The following is a 19,476-nucleotide window of genomic DNA, read 5'->3' on the forward strand; positions in this document are numbered from 1 at the left end:
TTCAGTTCAGCCCTGAGGTGCAATTGAAAACTACTTGTTTCTCTTTTCCACCATCTATGGAGACAGACGTAGTTCAGATGGCGGCTTGTTCTTTGTGTGAGCGTTGCAGAAGAGGCACCATGCAGGGTGAAGAGAGCACAGGCCTGAAGAAACCTTTCAGCACGCTCGCGATACGGATGCTTCAGCTCAGGACGGATGAGAGCGAAAGAGGCGTAAAAGCAACAGCGAAGGGAGTCACCGGTATTATGCAGAAACATTATCTCTTGCTAAACTGAATCACTCGCATCAACAGCCTTTACCGACTTGACACTTCTCTTAAAACACATAAAGGATTTGATATTGAAAAGGATTTCCTCCTGCTCTTTCTATAGTCTTCTCTCTCGCCTTAGATGTGAAATGTCACATCCGTAGCTATTAGCCCAACAGCGCACTGCCGAGCTCTGAAAAGGCACTCAGCCTACAATTTATGCCCCTCATTAGCGTGAGGCGAGACAGTGAACGAGTTCTTTTGAGATTTCTCTAAACGCCGGCTCCTCATCACAAGCCCCTGGCCTGAATGATGCGTGGAGCGACGGCGCTCCCCTCCACGCCAAGGGCAGGCTGATTGCCAAGGCTTCACTCAAAGGTCACGCAATTAAGCTTTGTTCCCGCTTCAATAAGGATTTGACTGACTGCGCTCTGCCGTTTGAACAGATGTGATTTTTGGCCTCTAGCAAGCTCAAAATCTGCCCTTCGTTCATGTTCACAAACATGTATTCAAAGTAATTAGTCTGCGAAAGAGGGATCCTTAAGAAAAATTAAAAAGCAGAAATGATAATCTGTGCAGCTTGTCCACAAATTTAAATATTAATATTCAGGACGGCAGTAGTTCAGAGGTTAAATAAGCTGGATTTTGAGCCAGAGGCGTCTTGGACTGGAGACTGGTCAGGGGAAAGCTCATCTCCCCCCAAATGTCCTTGGGCAAGGCATTTAACCTCCAAACTGCTTCACTGGAGCTGCTAAATGGCCATATGTCCAAGACAGTAAATGTACTGGGCAGCTTGCACGTGCTGACTCGTGCAACAGCATGAATGTTAAGCAAAGCACTGCTGATAGAAAGCACACACTTTCATGAATTATAAGAAGTTATGAAAGGGCAGAACAGACAATAAAAAACACCTGAAACCTAACTCAATATAAAAATTCAAGTTTTTTTTACACGACAACTGGCAACAAGGCATGTAGCCCCCCAGCCACTCAAGTGGATCTGCTCAGTGGAGGCTGTGCTTGTACTCTGCAGCTCCCAGGTGTGAATGTGTGTAAAATCATGAATATGAAGCGAGATGTTTCTGAGAGAGAGAGAGAGAGAGAGAGAGAGAGAGAGAGAGAGAGAGAGAGAGAGAGAGAGAGAGAGAGAGAGAGAGAGAGAGAGAGAGAGAGATAACATGCTCAGAAACCTTCACTCAATAAATAAAGGTTAAAAAAAACTGGGTCACTGACAAGAAAGAGTGAGGGAGACTTAAGAGGTAGGACCAATAAGCCAATTTCTCCTCCACGGAGACCAATGCAAATATCATTCTTCGTATGGCGGGCTCAGGCACACGATCTGGTAAAATGGCAAGCAGAGGCTGGGGGGAGATGTGACCTAGTTTTGGAGATGTGTGGCTGAAAAACAACCAAAACAACTACATGATTAATGCTGCTTTCGCATGTCTACTCTCTACTCCAACTTGAGTCTGGTGTCACGCTTTTTAGCAGCAGAATTTACTAATAGGGAATAATGAAGTTGTTTAAAATGGAAGCCAACCCGTAGCTGCCTGCTCTGAAGCCCAGCAGGTTGATCCTCACAAAACAAACATCTAAAACAGACTCAAGACAGAGGTTTTTGAAGTCTAAGAAGCATGCGACAGATCTGTAGCTTGTTTCATTCTACATGGGTGGTATCTGCCACACAGAACAATTATTTCTCAGTTAGTTTTTACATACTTTTCTGAATTGCTCTGATGCACTAAACTCCACCCATCTGGTCCTGTGTGCAGGCCAAAATAAACCCTGAGACTTGTGAATAGGAGTTGGTCTGCAGAGTCTTATAATAACAGCAACTTCTCACACAGCCTCGTATTAATGCCCACTCTAATGCTAAAAGGTTCTGAGACATTTTTAGTAAGCACCACTCATCAAAAGACTTTTTTTTTTAATACAAAATATCCACAGTCAGATCCTCCTGCAGTAATCTACCATCAATGTATAATTGTATTATTATAATATTTCACTTTTTTATGCTTCAATCTGTCTCTTCTACTACAATTAGTAATTTGGTGCTTTTATTAAAAAAAAGTAATTTGCATAACACTGAGGAAACCTGCATGAACATTTTGTGTTCAGTAAGTGAGAGAAACACAACATGTCTTGTGGACAGATTGCATGCTGGTCTATCGATGCTTTTCTCTGTTTCACTGTTAAATGTCAGTGCAGCATGAGGGGTCTAGAAAGAAGCCCTCACCCATTGATTCTGTGGGACTGACATCAAAACTTGACATTTAAACTGATTAAACAGATTGGTAACACTTGGGGGCACTTGAAAAAAATGATATATATATATATATATTCCATTTTATAAAACAATATTTAAAATTGCAACTTTTTTATGACGTATTTCATTATAACTTTGTTATGCATTGTTTTGCATTCTCCCTCATTCTAGCCATTTCTTATGCTTTTTCTATAGAGTGCAGGACTTACCGTATATTGCAGTGAAACAGGAAGCCACAACAAACTACAAACTTTGAGTAAAACTGTTGAGTTGAGTAAAACTACAATTCTGATTTTTTTTTTTTTTTTTAAGTGGGGATGCTGTGAAAAACATAATAAAAACAAAATTCAATGATTTACAAATCCTTTGACCTACAGAACAAAGACAAGATTCTTAAAGTTCAAAATGGGAAACTTTTTAATTTATTTTTTTTAATATATACACTTGAATTTGATGCATTCCGTTTTTATTTACACTCTGTCCCAACTGTTTTCAGAATTGGGGATGGGAATATACAAAAAAACAAACGTTGTGAACTTTGGTCAACATGTCAATACTTTTATTTTCCCCTAATGACATTGAAATTGTAATGAAGCGAAACTGATGACACACAAACACATTAAACAGCACTGACACTGAAGCCTGAACAGGAAAAACTTAGGAACGACCACCTTGAAATGCAGGACAGCAAAGAAATATAGAAATATAGAAATGTAAAATGTAGAAAAGTTTTTTTTGAGCAAAAATATACCGGATATAGAGAGAGCAAACGTAATGACGTAGGCCAACACGGAAGTAGCATCATCATGGGGTCTACTGAGAATTCGTCTATGGGATTTTTTGGATCATGGCAGAAAATAACACACACAAGTTTTTGATGCATTTTGTTCAGCAAGATTATCACAAACTTTTATGATGTTTGAAGCGTTAATGCAGCTGACAGAAGTAAAAAGCTAACGCTATGTTATAGACAACTACACCACGGTCACATGGCTTCATCACCATTACGTTACGTTTCAGCCGATCTCAGACGAGCTAACCAGCGTTTTTGACATGCCAGCATATCCGTAGCCTAATAAAGTGTTTATTAACATCATTTTCAATCTACAAGAGTTTGCAATAGAACTGAAAAACATGACTAGAGGCTGTAAGCCAGACTAGTGAGAGAGTTCTTGTCTCTGTCTGTCTTGATGACGTTTAATGTCCCCAACAACCACTGTAGTCTCATTTAGCCTCTTGTTAGCAACCGCCTTTTTAAGAACACCAAAAAACTCAAATTCACAAGTTGGAGGATTAACTAATGCATTTTATGTCATACAACAAAATGCAAGCACCTCTAAATCTTGTGTTAACCACAGACCTTATTTCAGGCATCTAACCAAAAACCATTGAGTTTGAGAGGTTAGACCCCACAACGCTAACATGCCAACTTACTTCCGGGTTCCACTTTTTTCACTCTTTCGTTAATGTAGTTTTCGCTCACTCCATCCTTTTCCTTTCTTCTTGTGTATTTTTCCCACAACATCCATAACACTGTTTTTTATCTTTAATCATATCTCCAGTGCCATACCTGTTTGTCATTCTCATGTCTCTCGCAGTAGATTTCACAACCCCTACACAGCCTCGTACAGTATGGAGCTCTTTGATGTGCTTCCCTTCACTGCATTGCTCCCCTCTTTCCTTCCACACCTTTAAACCCATCATACCCCTCAATCATTTCCTTCTCACTCTGTCAGCCTAACCAATCTTTTCAACATCCATACTTCATAAACAATGTGCTCCTGTTTTTGTTTTTTTTTTAGATTTCAGCACCTGGTAGGAGAGCAACAGGAGCAATACTGACAGCTTAATACAACCGCTGGAGGCTATGTTGGCTCGCGTGTATGTGTGTGTGTGTGTGCATATGTTTATTTGCACTCATATGCCGGCTGGTGTGTGTCGACATGCAAAGCTCTCCACCATCCATCCAGGCTGCTCATCCACTCACTGAGCTTGGCACATGGAGTGAGAGAGAAACTGTAACACCAACTCTGTGCATTCCTGTAGCTGTTTGCATCTGGTTGCCATGGAGTTTCACAGCTGCTCCTACCAGACCCTAATGAGCTGCAACAGCTGCTGGCCTGCAATGGCACACACACGTGCACACACATGTATACATACACATGATTACTTAACCATTAATACATGTGGAAGTCCAGCATTACTCCAGAGGAATCTAACCCATTATGTCTTGTAAGGATGTTGGCATGTTAATGAGTTTACACGATAAAGGCCGACACCTCTATGACAGTAATTCACTTATAAAATCTGCACATCTGGATGCATATACATACAGCTGCCTTGGAACCAAGACTCCAAGAAGTTCAACATACAAGGTGTTGAAAAACATCTGAGAATGGTTCACGGAGCTTGTCAATAACCCAAGGGAATTTTCCGATGTCCCAATTTGATTGCGAAATTACCCAGACAAGTGCAAACAATAAGGGAGAAAAAGATCAGGGGCTATTCAGCAGGCATGCTGTGGTTTCATCAGGTGGCTGCTGTTTTGAATTTCAGCACTGAATTTGGTGCTTTCAAAACACTCTGCCATGACTTTCCAAAGCTTATTTTCTGCAGAAGCAACTGCACTTTCTACAGATTACTTCCAACGACTGATGATTACCGTTATCCACTGGAATTTTCCACCATTAAACCCATGTGCAAAGACTTTTATAGTTTTTTTAAATTGGTTGTTGTTAGTGTTCCATCTTCTTCTTCGATATTTTTACCACAGAATGTGCAACAATTTTTTTTTATATTAGCAAGGGGGGAAAAAATGAGCACAAAGAAACATCCCATCTTGACAAGCTAAATACAACTATAACAGGTAAAGATTCTGATACCGAGACCAAAACAAGCGCTCACATATCTTGTGTCGCGGTTCCATCTTAAGTATTGCATAGAACATTATGTGCATCATAGACATGGCTGCATGGACATATTCTGGATGCTTTCAGACCTCAGGAGAGCAGTAAGAAGAAAAGAGCCTCCGCTCTTAAAGGTGCTTGCGAACCCCAGACGCAACTGTTAGCCATGAGTCTCCATCCACACTATCTGCCAATGGAGCTTACGTGCACCATCAGGTTTAAAGGCCTTGAAAAAGTGCAGCTACCAACTCGTCTTCACACTGTTACTCTCAGATAGTTATAGATACACTCACATAACACACACTGCATGCACACCTTACTTGCACCTTCACACATAAACAGTGCTGGTATGGAGAAAGTTTCACACCTGCTCAGTCATTATCTTTTTCGACAACCCCCATCAATACCACTTCCTTCCTGCCATGGTGCACTACATGGTACAACAGCCTCTTTTAGGTAACAACACATTCTACTCTGGTAATATAGAGGCTGATGCTATAAGCCTCCAGAGCACTTTCCTCACTTGTAAACATTTTGGCTTGGTTGAAAGTTGGTTGAAACTATGACATCTGATCCACCCTTTATCAAGTCATCACCCTTGTAGTTTTCCACTGAAAGCAACATGCCTTAGACTAAAACAAGTTTGATGTTGGCCTAGCTGAATGTTCCTTTTTTTTTTTAGGGGGGGGGGGGGGGGGGGGGGGGGGGTATTTTTTTAGTGCACATAACACACACCCACTCCATTTCCAAATGGTGTGGCACTAACTGTAAGTCACAGCTTTTTGTTTAATTGCCACGCTGTTAATTGCAAACTGAATAATGATAAAGATATGTCATGTAATGTCATCTTGTAAAGATTATACAAGAGAAAATATTAGAACTAGATTTTGGCAACAAAAAAATATGTTGTACATACAAAAAAACATTTTAAAAAAAGGTTTACCCAAAAACCGTTATACCTATATTGCATCAACTCTGATCATGCTGATGAATATATTGATTTATAGCTCAATAAATATGCTTATGATCAGATCCGAAGACGTATTAATAAATGTGGTCGTGCAGACAAAAGTATATATCCCATACTGACAAAATGCCTCAACAACAGGTGATACTCATTAAAAATGCAATGCAACTTACAGAAAAACCTGAAATCTATTTATCAAATATCAAAGGAAAAAGACAGGTGAAGAAAGCACAGCAGGGCCAGTTGCTTTTATTGCGGTTATTAAAAAAAAAATCTGTATCTCTATTAATCTCTGCTGTATTCTGGTGAGGTATGTAAAAAATGATGAAACCCACAACAACACTAGCTTTAACTACTGGCATGTCCATTAACAATAAATTACCTGATGACTGATTTTCAGACTAAAAAAAACACGACACAGAAGAGAAATGAAACAAGGCATTTGAATACAGACATTTCCCTGTCCGAGTCTGTGGTACAAAATTTCAATACCACAAGCCTGGAAGAAATCCCCAGAGTGCAAAGTGTGTGTGTATTCATGTTTCCACCGCAATATAAAGTGTGTTGAGCACCCTCGAACAAATATGTCTGTGTGTCCTCTGCCCATGTGGCAGTGTTTTGACAAGTGTCACACAATCCCCTGGGGGAGAGCAGGGGGAATTCTCTGAAGAAGGGAAGCTCTGCTTTTGTCAGAAGGGATGAGGCTGCGTCCTGACTGTGACTGGTGACTCAGTATCACTGCAGCTACATTATATTACAGTGCAGTTTTTTTTTAAAAGGAGGTTTTTGTCATCTTCGTGCATGAAGGCACGACTAAGCACAACTTGGTTTTTTTTTGTCAAAATGCTGCCCCCAACCATGGACCACAAGACCGAATATGTACTGTCTGTGTGTGTACTGTATGTCATAATGGCTTCCTGTTTGTCTACAAATGTTCAAAATCCTCAATCGCTGGCCTCATTTAAACTGAGATAATAACAGCTATACGAAAAAAAAGGAAGCATTTGACTGTGTCCTGCTTCCACCAAGTAAAGCTCTCGAAACCACTTCTAAGAAATGTCAAAGCTGCAAGTGAAAGACTCGCAAAGGCGCAAATAGAGGCGGCTCATTTTTAGAAAAGAGCTACGTTGTCATTACAAGTCCGTCGTGTTTACCATTCGCCACACCTCCCTAAACCATGGGTGAGTATCATTCCATAAACTTGTCCGCATTGTGAGCCACTGTTCAATTTTCTTCCCAGTAGGGATGCACTGATGAAGAGATTTCACTGCCTAAAAATAACAACCTTTGCTGACCTTAATTTAACTTGTAGTCTGTCAGCTGCCACCATCAACAAACATTTACGTGCAATTCTCAAACACTTACCAGAAACTACAGAGACGCAGCAAAATATTTCATAACAAGTTCCAATTTACATTGGCAATTAGTATTAAAAAGTGATAAAATAGCCCATGTATTTCTATAAAAACAGTATTTTAATGAACATATTAATACTGCATTAGCCAGCATCATCAGCTAAAAGGGTATTTCAACCACTGGAACTTGAGAACACCAAATGCCACAAGAAAATGTGACATTTTGTTGTTGAATGGGCAAAAACGATCTACAACACACTTGATCATTAAAAAGAAAAAGCAGAGAAAAGGCTTTAAAATCTGTTTTCTGTTTGTGCAAAGGCTGCTACCCATCATCTAGAAAAGCATAAAAAGAGTTGGTAGAATGGACAAATAAAACAGTAAAAGTGTTGAAGTGGTTACAGACACACCTGGCAGGTGAGGAAAGGAAGAGGCACTCCTTCTGCAAAGCTGAAGAGTTAAGAGTTAACTGCTCAACAAGTGAAAATGAGGAACGTGACCTCAATGTTTGCTTCATGAGCTTTGACCTGTAAAATATCCAACAAGTTGTTGCTGCCTCAGTCAGGACACTTGACAACACATCGGTGATGTGTGGGACTTGTTGATTTTGAAGAAATGAATGGAAAATGTTATTGCCACTGTATTATAAACTGAAATGAAGAGCTGTCCTTTAGAGATATGAGCAGTTACCCAATTAAAAATAAAAATGAAACAAGTGCACTTACCACACATGATTTCTTGGCTCAGTTGACAAAAAGCCTCCTTTAGATGCTTCACCCACCATGTCTTAAAAAAAACCTGTTTACCTCTTTAAACCACACTCGTGGGCATGAATTTTGTATTTTGTGTTTTTAAAAGTTGCAAAAATTGTTGTATGCAGCCCTCTTCTAATGGGTACATGGTGTTTGATCCAACATGCTCTTGGAACGCATTTTTAAGCATGCATACTGTAAAATAAGTGACTAAATTAGAAATAAGTAACTTAACTAAGTTGCTTTCCTACCAATGCTCCAATCATTTAATGTGCAAGAGAGCTGACGTATCTATTGTATGATGATGGGCTTCCAGATTTCAGTGGTCAAAGTCTTGCATTGTCAAGCCTTTTGAGGCAATGTAGGTTTCAAAATTGGACTATATAAATAGAATTGACTTGACTATTTCATTAAGAAAACTAGGCAATGTGATACTTGAAATTATGCTTTTTTCTACACCATGAGATAACCAGCCAGCTGCACTTTCATATCAGCAAATTCAACTTCAAACATGTCACCATTGAAGCATACAGAAGTGTTCAGTTGAATAAAAAACAGCAGGTACAAAAACAGTGTAACATGGGACAACACGAGTAAGAGTGCCCCGAAGAAGTGCAAGGAGCTAAAAACTGTGAAGCGACAACAGTATGATCTGTCATCATCTCTCCAGCGTCACTAACACAAATGCCAACACACTTTTCATACTCAACAAGATAAGCTTTTGTGACATGAGCTCAGACGCACATTCTTGAGTTCAAAACATTGCACTGAACCTTTGTCAGATGTCACACACCCTTTTCCTTTGTTCAACCTTTTCTGTCATTCACTGCTGCCGAGAAAGACAGAAAAATGACTGCAAAACATCACCCTTTTTACGAAAGAGCAGCGTGCCCCGGAGCAAGGCGAGGAGGCACCGCTATGAAAGGGAACGTGGCCTCTGGCTCTTCAGCCGAGGCCCGGGTCAGAGCAGAGAGCTACAGTAGTAATTACTGAGAGACTGATTGCTGACAGGACCTTCCAACAGCCTGTGGTTAACTGGATGGAGCTGAGGGGGAGGAAGCTTCAAATGCACAGGCATGACAGATGCTCTGCTGATGACTTGTACTTCGGGGTGGTTCAGGGGCATGCATGCCATTTTGCTCTATTCATTCCCCTTTCAAAAGTTGGAAAAAAAGAAACATTTGTGCTCTTAAACTTTAGACAGTTTTTGACATTTCTGGGAGGAAGGATGGGGAGAAATCATAAAAAAAGGCTCAAGCAAATGACCCTCTAAAATGGTATTAATTCATTTCATAAGATCTTTGTTTTAAGCACTCCACTGAACATCTTTAGAATTTGAGAAGTGCAATCAGAGGCTGTTACCTCCTCTACTTTATTTAAAAAATCTCCCCTGTTAATTTTTAAGAGTAGATGTAATTCGTTCCAAATGCCAGATCGTTATTTTTGGAGTGAAACTCTTCAAACAGTAAGAGACGAGTTCTCCTTAAACAGATTTGAATCCACTTCACTGACAGAGTGGGAGGAATGTGTGATTGTGGCAGGCAAAGCATTGCCACAACTGGTTTCGTGCACCATTTTCCAACTGGATTATGCCAGTTTCTCCCCAGGGTGGTCATTTGAGAGCCCTTGGGATCGTTCATCATGACCATATGGATGTTTCAACCCAGTATTTTAGCCAACCAATCTGTGCCATCCATGCGCCTGGTTGATTTAGCTGTGGTGGCGGAGATGGCTGTATTTACATTGGACAGAAGTGTTTGTTCCAGTTAAGAACTGATATATAGCTACAGTGTCTGGATCAGGGCTTTCACAGTCTCAAATCTCAGTAGGAGGCTTGTGTAACGCATGGGACCGATACCACAAATTGTCTCCATTCATGTCATTGCCTTTTGACTAACTTAAAGACAAGTTCTTTTCTGTAAGTTATCATTATGAAGTAAATATTGATTGCACAATGTAATGGCTATAAAATAATGACATTGGGGCATTTATTTGGTTCCCCATAAGCCCTATAAAACATAATTAAATAATAATGTGGAGGCTCTGTGGTCTGAGCCAAGCAGGCAAACTTTTCATTGCCTCCCACATTATCACTGAAGCGTTCTTTCTGTTCCTACCTTTCACAATAAAAGCCCTAGAAATATAAACTGCATCTCTACTTACCATATCACCATGACAGTGGAACTACTGGAGTAACTGAAAACTTTACCGAATAAAAGAGCCTCGTTGATGGAAAAGGCAAAAAAGGCAAAGAGAGTTTCCTGGGTTGCATCCACGTATAAGTGGTCTGGTGGACTCGTTGGTAAAGTTGCTGCATTCACCGCTGATTGCTGCCACTCTAATCCAAGAGGCCATCCCCACCGGTCGTGCCGCATAACGTCTCAGCAGCGTCCCAGCCGCGGCTCTCCGCTCGCTCGCGATCAATCCGTAGCACTTCCATTTTTGCCGCGAGCCATTGCTAAACCGCATCAAGCTCAACAGAGCAGATTGCACCAGACAGGAAATCCGACACAGAATCAACGTAATACACTTTCGCCTCCTTTCAAAATAAAACACAATACACAGTTCATGCAGCCTAAAATAACTTCACATCAACATTACGTCATGACCGGGGGCACCAGAACAGCAATCAATCAATCAAAGGGGGTCAGAGGGTCAGAGACACGGACGACAAGAGACGGATTGGTGAAGTGGAACAGCATACAATCATTTATGACATAACACATTCTTTTTATAAGGATAGATGGTCAGATCAACAGATCTTCCACGTCGGAGAAGCAAAGTAAGCTGTTTGTTGTCGTTGTTTACTTTATACACACAGTTTATCACCGGATCTCGCGGTCTCCCGTACGTACAGGATTATCGCGTGTTCTCGTGATTTCACGTGTATACAGCTGGCTCACGACGCCACCGTTACGTGCCCGGTGGGGATTTACAACGGGCAGACGAGAGAGCAACACCGCGGCGCAGCCGTTCCACGCCCGTTGAAAATCTCCAGGCACACTGTGCTTTATCAAGCGCACCAAGCATTGTAAGCAAATACCACGCTGTTGACACTGTCCTTCCTTGATAGGACAGAATGTGAGGAAAAGAGCTGACACTATTGGCAGACCAATGTTATGTTGGCAGTTTTTTTACTTTTATGTTGCATTGATCCACTGTGTGATTGGATCCATTTGCCACTCAATAATTGTGTAACCACAAGGTACTGTGTTATGTGATCGACTGACCCTTACTTCATCATTAGACCACGTCTGTCCATGAGACATTTTTCAAGCCTGCTACTACCTTGCCTGGTGTTGATTCTCAAATGTCCTCCCAAACTGAACCCAATTTTTTTTTTGTTGGCTTCCTTCCTTTGGTTTGGACTGTGTTCTCACCTAGAAGCGAACCAAGATCCCTGTCTTTTAGCGGACCAGAGTTTGACTCTTGGATCCGCACCAGAGTTTGTTTGAAAAGCCACACCTGCAAAAATGAAATAGACTATCGGACAAATCACACCCGACTTTGTTTCAAGAGGACCAAACAGCTGGTGTGAAACCCCCCTTGGACTCTGCTAAACTAGACCACTAAGTAACAAAACTGCCAACTACCAAGTGTGTTCATACATGATTTACTTGTTTGTATGAAAATCTTCTATGAAAAGTTGAAGTTAACTGGGATGTATACAATCAAGAAGCTAAGTCCAAATTTCAGCAAACAGCTCTGCACAAGAAACAACCCAGCAGCAACACTGCCACCCAAGATTGTCTAGAAAGCATGCACAGCCCTGACTTAAGGGTTTGCATTAGCTACTGGATAATAAAAGCTGCAGATAATGTCAGTGTTCAACCCCAACAACCAGACCCAATGTTGGACTCTGAACATTTACGACAATTGAGCAAAGCCACAACAAACAGACAGCAAGTGAAGTGGAGCAAAACTGTGAGCTTGTAATGGCCAAACAGAGGCTGCTTTTCATTAAACACATTTTTGTGTACAGTGTATGCCTGAGTCACTGAACCGAGCTGCCAAACTGGCTTACCTCTGATGGTTTCTTGTGCTGATGGCGGACCCATGTGCTGCTGGTGCCTGTATTCTTGGATGACCTGGACCACGACGTCACCTGACCTGCAGTAACAAAAAATAGTATTAATTGGAATAAAGAGTACTGAACATCTTCTTCATCTAAGGGGGAGCAGAAGAGAAAGTATGAATATTTTTCTTGTAGAAGAATTAGCACAGCTTGTGACAGTTAAAGACAGAGTATTCACTCATCTGGAGCGGAACATCAGACAAACTTAATCTGTGTTTGATTTGACAAAAATGTGCATTCATTAGTGTGAATGTTGATTTAAAGTGGGAGGAAAATGAAGAACAGGTCTCTGGCTGTAGATCAGACTTCATGTTCACAGTGTGCGTTCAAATTCACTCCAAAGAAACTTTATTGTCCCATTGGAGAAATTTGTTTTGCAGAGAGGGTTTACAATACAAATACAATAAAAACACTCTAACATTAGCCATCAAGAACCAGCGGGAACTCAGTTACTTATTAAAGAGCAAAAAGCTGCTCATCAATAAAAATGTTCTTAAATAAGCATGTGATGGAGTTCAAGGCCTTTGTAATTTTCACTGATGGAGGTGATTCAAACGCTGCGTAGACGCAGCCAAACAAAAACCTTCCCTGTGATTTTTCCAACGCCCGTGGCAGCACTACCATTGAGCCAGGCCTTTAATTGAAGCAGACTGATGATGATCTATTAAGCGGTTTAATAAGTAATGACAGTATAAATAGCATCTTGTTAAGCAGTTAGTCCACTGTGGTCCTTTACAACCTAATTAATACACAACTTAATGGCAATTAACCAGGCGCTGGAGCCAATATCCCACCCACCGCTTCAATCAGCAGCCCTGTGTGTGTTTTGCTGTGTCCACGTATGTAAACACACAGAAAATTGTGTGTATGTGTGTGTAATTTCATTTATGATATTCTATATTATTTTAAATCATTGAACTGCTGCAACAGATACATCCGAAAGCTCATTTTCATCTGAGCACTGCGAAGAAAGCTGTCATTAAAAATTGCATCACATTGGCAATTAAATTACATCATAAAGGCATAATGGAAAACACAAATTTGCCAATTCTGTGTAATATAGCACATTGTGACCATGACTCTGTGTGTGTGTGTGTGTGTGCTTGTGCGTCTGCATGTGTGTGTGCTGCCTCCCACTCAACATATTTCCCTCGCCACCACAGCAGTTCTGCCACCGTGCTAATTTTACTTGTGACGTCTAAACAACTAACAACGCCGAGGGCAGAGCTGCTGTCAGGCTTGTCTTCAAAATTACAGACTCCCTCTCTCTCCCCACACACACACACACACACACACACACACACACACACACAAACATATATACTGCATGTAGAGCTGCTAACACTTCCATGTATTTGCCATATATGCATGCTCACAGTCACAAACACCCACAGCTTTTTCTCACCATAACACACATTTCGCTTGCAGTGACTCGATGTCTCAAACTCTCAGAGTTGCACAGTTTTAAACTCACAGACACACTTTACTGCCACAAGCATGACATAAAATGTTGAGTGAATGACAGCCACAAATGGGATTGAATAAATGGTTTGAAATTGAGTGGTGGTGTCAAAGTGTACCACCTAACAGGCTGTGGTGGGGCAAAATGTGTTCTCTAAGTGTATGTTTTAGTGCTGAGCAATTAATTTTGTTCAAATCAATAATCAACCAGGGGGTCAGAAACACCTGAACCCACGGGCCTCATGTACATACACACTGTGCTACGCACCATGTGTCATATGTGAGTGATGCCCCGCACAAGCTTTGAACTTTGCACTACTACTGTGTAAGGCTGGGCGATATATCGATAAAAAAAATATATCGATATATATTTTTTAATGTGATATGGAATTAGACCACATCACATATTGATAACGTTTTTTTTTTTCTTTCTTTATAAATGCTGCCTTTACTAGGGTTTGTCATATTTAGTTATTTTGTAATGTTCGTTATTCTTTTCTCACATAAATATATTTATTGCAGAAAAAGATTGGCCTATTTTATTTTATAGGCTATTTTTATTTAAGATATTTTTTTTATTTAAATGTGCACTTTATGGAGCTTTGATTTTTTTAAAAAGAAGTACTCCTGTTGTATTTGTGTTCACTTAAATACACGGTTTCAATAAAACTACTTGTGACATGTCATATTTGGCTTAGACTTTGACTGAACATTTGCTCTCACTTTTCGATAAAAATATCGGGGTATATATCGTATATCAATATTCAGCCTAAATATATAGGGATATGACTTTTGGTCCATATTGCCCAGCCCTTCTACTGTGTGAAAGTAGTGAAAGTCAGGTTTAATGCACAGTCCACATGTTTAACTATTACATTAATGCATGAGTAGCACAATGTGTGCATATCCAGTGACTGGTTCAGCAAGAACACTGGATCAGTTCAGAGCAGACAGGTGTTGGCGATCAAAGCAGAGTAGAAAATTAGCATTAAAGTTGTCATATGGTGGTGAATGTACAGTGTAGGTTTCAGTTTGTCCATTAATATATGCAGCAGCTTCTCCTCAAGACGACGTAAAGTTCCAATGTCTTTTTTCCTAACTGCTGGGTGAAGTAAAGAGGGCTAGCCCTGAAGTGAGCATCAAAGTTCTGACTTTGGTCTGGAAGTTGAAGCGGGAACAGTTATCGATGTTAACAATGAGGTTTTGAATTATGTAAGTAATTTAAAGCGATTGTTCAGACTTTTTGGGTTCGGATTCTTTGAGGTGAGGCATGTGTAGGAACATGGAAGTTCTACGGTTGACAAAAAGTAGTGCCAAGTGAAACAGGTGTGGATAGCAGCAAAAATTAGTGGAATTATCGTTAATATAGCGTAGGCGTAAACGGGTATAACATTTTCAGGGTGGGCCTTTGTTTTGGTGGTTAAAATACATCATGTGATATGCCCCATCTGTTTCATGCCTGGAGAGTGCATCTGGATCTCCAAACTGGGAACGCACAAACCATTATCTACTACACGGAATACATCGACTGTGGGTAAGTATCTCATACAACCTCGCTTTAAAAATTTGAACTATCCCTCAAAAGTGATAGAGCCACAGTCTGTGTGCATTTTAGTTTGTGTAATTTGTTAGGACATCAGTAAGAATCATATATATTTTTTCAATAACAATAAAAGGAATTAAAAGGAACTTTTTAAACAACTGCATACAAAACATAATAATCGAAATATTGGTTGAGAGACTCTTCTTTGTCGATGAACAAACATCAAAACCACAGAAAACCACTGACAAAGTGAGTGGGGTGGCATTTTAAATAGATGTGTTCAGTGCTGTTGTCTGAGCGTGTTCACAATTTAAATCTTTTAACACCTCTCCATTTCAACACACCTGAACATCTGTGGGAGATTTTAGAGTTTCGTGTTAGACAGCAGCACCGTCATCAAAACACCTTAGAGACTTGGAGAATGTCTGCCAAGAAGCAATGAAGCTGTTGTGGAGGCTCGAGGTGAAACAACACCTTACTGAGACACATCATGTTGCTTTTTCTTTTCATTTCCCGTATAGTAGATCTCTATATGTGTATGTATTCAGTAAGACTGCATGCCAACCTGCTGGACATTCTTACATCCACACACTCCACGAGGCAGCTGCACCACATCATCACTGTGGCCAGATAACCAAACAGGCCGCAGCGCTGTAGGAGGTTACCATCATGGCCATGTGTTAATTAAAAGCACCGCTTGGTGCACGGCAGGCAAAATTATCATGGGCATCCTTCAATTAGAAACCTGATAACCTCCAGTCAACAGATGCAGCTGGAGCCCCGCTGCAGTGGCCAGAGGAAGCTAACAGCTAACGGCTAATTATAAAGTGGAGAGTACAGCCTTCAGCACAGGGCAGCTCAGCCGGGTCTGAAAAACAGCCTGTTAAACCTGCTGTAAAATCATTTATACATGCAGACCTGTGACCACTTTATAGTTAAACCTGTACGAGGTCACGCCAACCTCTGGTTAAATGCTGCAGTAAAACAGGTTTCTTGTGTGAATCACTGCATTACCCAGAATTCATCTCCATAGATCTAAATTTAAAAAAAAAATTTTGAACGAAAAGGATCTTGTCATTCCTTATCCTAGAGCGTATACAGCATAATTTTGAGAACTGTTTTCATGATCTTCCAAAAGCCTAGTCCTTGAACTTCTTCTGACAAATTAACTGTGAGAAAAAGATTCAATTTTCTATTATTGAAGAATTTGATGGCGCACTGACTCCAGAGAAAGAAAATCCCAAATGAAAATATGTTATTAAAATTAGGCATCTAGCTGAGAAACTTCAAGAATAACTTTTAAAGAGTGTACAACAGTTGAAGAAATACTCGAACAAACAAAAAAATCTCATTTATCTTAAGTAACATAGGAAACCAAAGCAAATAGGCATAAACCAGCTCCTTCAACTATCCAGATTGCTGCATTTCAAACTAGTTCAGCCCAATATCAAAGTAAGGGTTTAGGGTGTCACAAAAACAAAAGTGAGGTTCACTCAGAAAAGTGTGTCTTCTAGTCTAGTGATAAATCTATTTTCCTGTCAATGATGGCACAATGGTGAAGTAATTAGCAGTGTCGCTTCAAAGAAAGGGGGGGTGAACACGCTGCCCGGCTTGGGCCCTTCTGTGTGGAATTTTTTCCTGTGTTCTTTCTGTGTCAGTGATTTTCTGTCTATGTGTGAGCCCTGTGATGGTCGGGATACCTTACAGATACATAACAGATAGATGGATGTCTGTGTTGTCTATGACGTCCCCGAGAGTGTCAGAGGAACAGCCAAACAAATATTGTTGTTATATGCTTGGTATTGTAAAATGCACAAAATTAGTCATGTTGAACTGCCATAAGAGAAGTAAAATGACATTTAGAAGATGCCTTCGGTGACTAAATCTACCTAATTTATGGACAGTTATCAACTGTGAGAGCCAAGTGTGCTTGTGTAACACTGTACTGCTCTTCAAAGACTGTTTATTATCTAACGTTTTTCCAGCAGAAGCTGCCAGTGTCGGTAATGTGTTAATACTGGCCAGATGTTCCCTACATCAGGCAGTGTATCTCTTCTTGGCTGTCTGTCTCATACACTGTATATAAAGACATAGACAGCGCATGAGACAGTTTTTATATACAGTCAGACTTTATATCCAGCAGGGTTGGGCCAATGGACAAATATATCAGCGATTGGCGGAGTACATCCCTGGGCTGTCTCTAAAGAATGAGTGAGATCCGCTGCTCGGCAGGCAGATGGCACAATGCCTAAATGAAGTGTAGAGATAAGTCCGGCTATATGAGACTACTCAGCGACAGACTTTTGTTCATCCAGCAGCACAAACAGGCCTAAAACAACAGAGAGAAAAACAGCTTGTATAGCCAGCATATTTTCACATCTAACTGAGTGAATTTTAACCAAACCAGAGTTGGTGGTTGTTGGAACAGTGGAAAAACTAACCAAGAGGGTTTCAGTGAGTTTACTTGTTTCTGCTGAGTTTGAAAGAAGTGTGTTTTACAATAAGTTAACAAGGCAATTCAGTTAAAATAATTAAGTCTTAGTTCAGTGTGTAAGAGTGAAACTTCAAACCAGAAGGCGTACAGTGTATTTTTCTGTTGCATTAGGAAAATATGTGTAAGAATATTTCCTTTCTTGACTTTTTTTTGTTGGTTTGGTTTTGGTTTGTTGGTTTGGTTTTAACATATCGCCCAACCCCAATATCCAGTCCATGATCTGTCAGTGGCTGTTTGAGTCTGTTTCATGACTCCAGGTCAATCTTTCAAACTACATCCACCATCTACTATCCATTGATTCGTCGGCCCATTAACTACATGTTGCAATTACACATATTAAGGGCCCGATTTATTAAAGCAGCAGGTCCAAGTTTTCCATTATCCCATTATCCGTTTTCACCAGGAAAGTCTGTTGAAGTGCGACACATTTAAATCTCTCCAGACATAATATTCAGTGACCACTTCCACTTAAATAATCTGAACCCAAAATATTTCTAGACTTCTCTATGCATTACAGCACCCCAGGCCTGGACCTCACTTCCTCCCAGTGCCACGGATTAACTTCTTGTGGTAGCCTCTCGCTCATGGGAGACAGGCCCCGTCCCTTCCCACAGGAGCCTGTGGCAATGTTGGAAACCCACCCAACCCACCATAAAACACAGACCCGGTCTTGTAGCATTATTATGCATGTGAGTCCATAGAAAGGTTTTTTTTATTATTTGGAATATATTGTAAAAGCAAAAGGACCCTGCTTTTCAATAACCATCAGCTGCACTCAAGATTTGTCTGAGGTTCAATATCTATTAAAAACTGTATTAATGAAGATGCAATAAGCTACAAGCTGGAGAGACGGAAGAAGAAGCAGGTTCAGCGGCAGATGTCTTACTAGAAAACTGAGGTAAAACACACAGCGTCAACTTTAATGAACACAAACCACAATTCCCTGCCTCCTGATTTCTATTCATTTATGTTTTTTTAACCGATTCCATTCGGCTCATAAAGAGCACTATCACTCTGTGTCTGTGTCAGAATAAAGGTTTATTCAAATCTCTCGAATCGCTCTTTCAGAGACAAGGATTTGTCAAAATCTCCAATATTTTGCCCCCTCTTAACAGCAACCCTCAACCTTAAGCATCACACTTGGCTGGTTGGGCTCCCCATTCATATTTATTGCAACTATATTTAAAATGGGAAGTCTTAATGAGCAGAGGAGGGACGACAGTAAGACAGGAAGAAAGTCTATACGGAGAGTGAATACGAGAAATACCCTGCGGGAGTTGAGTAAAAACCAGGCAGCTCACTGTACAACAGCAGCACTGGAACTCACTTTTCTGACACTTCCAGATTCTTTACTACCTCACAACACACACACACACACACACACACACACACACACACGCACACACCTCCC

At 40.5% G+C, this 19,476-nt stretch overlaps 1 protein-coding gene across 1 annotated transcript in view; it reads right to left on the bottom strand.

Annotated features, from left to right (window-relative positions):
• Positions 1-19,476, bottom strand: part of jade2 (jade family PHD finger 2) — a 212,607-nt gene that overhangs the window by 161,608 nt on the left and 31,523 nt on the right. The window contains exon 3 of the mRNA XM_059351498.1: positions 12,517-12,602. Within this exon, the coding sequence (XP_059207481.1) occupies positions 12,517-12,602 (86 nt within the window). The remainder of the gene's footprint in view (positions 1-12,516; positions 12,603-19,476) is intronic.

This window comes from Centropristis striata, chromosome 15 (assembly GCF_030273125.1).
Source record: "Centropristis striata isolate RG_2023a ecotype Rhode Island chromosome 15, C.striata_1.0, whole genome shotgun sequence".
Classification (NCBI taxonomy): Eukaryota; Metazoa; Chordata; class Actinopteri; order Perciformes; family Serranidae; genus Centropristis; species Centropristis striata.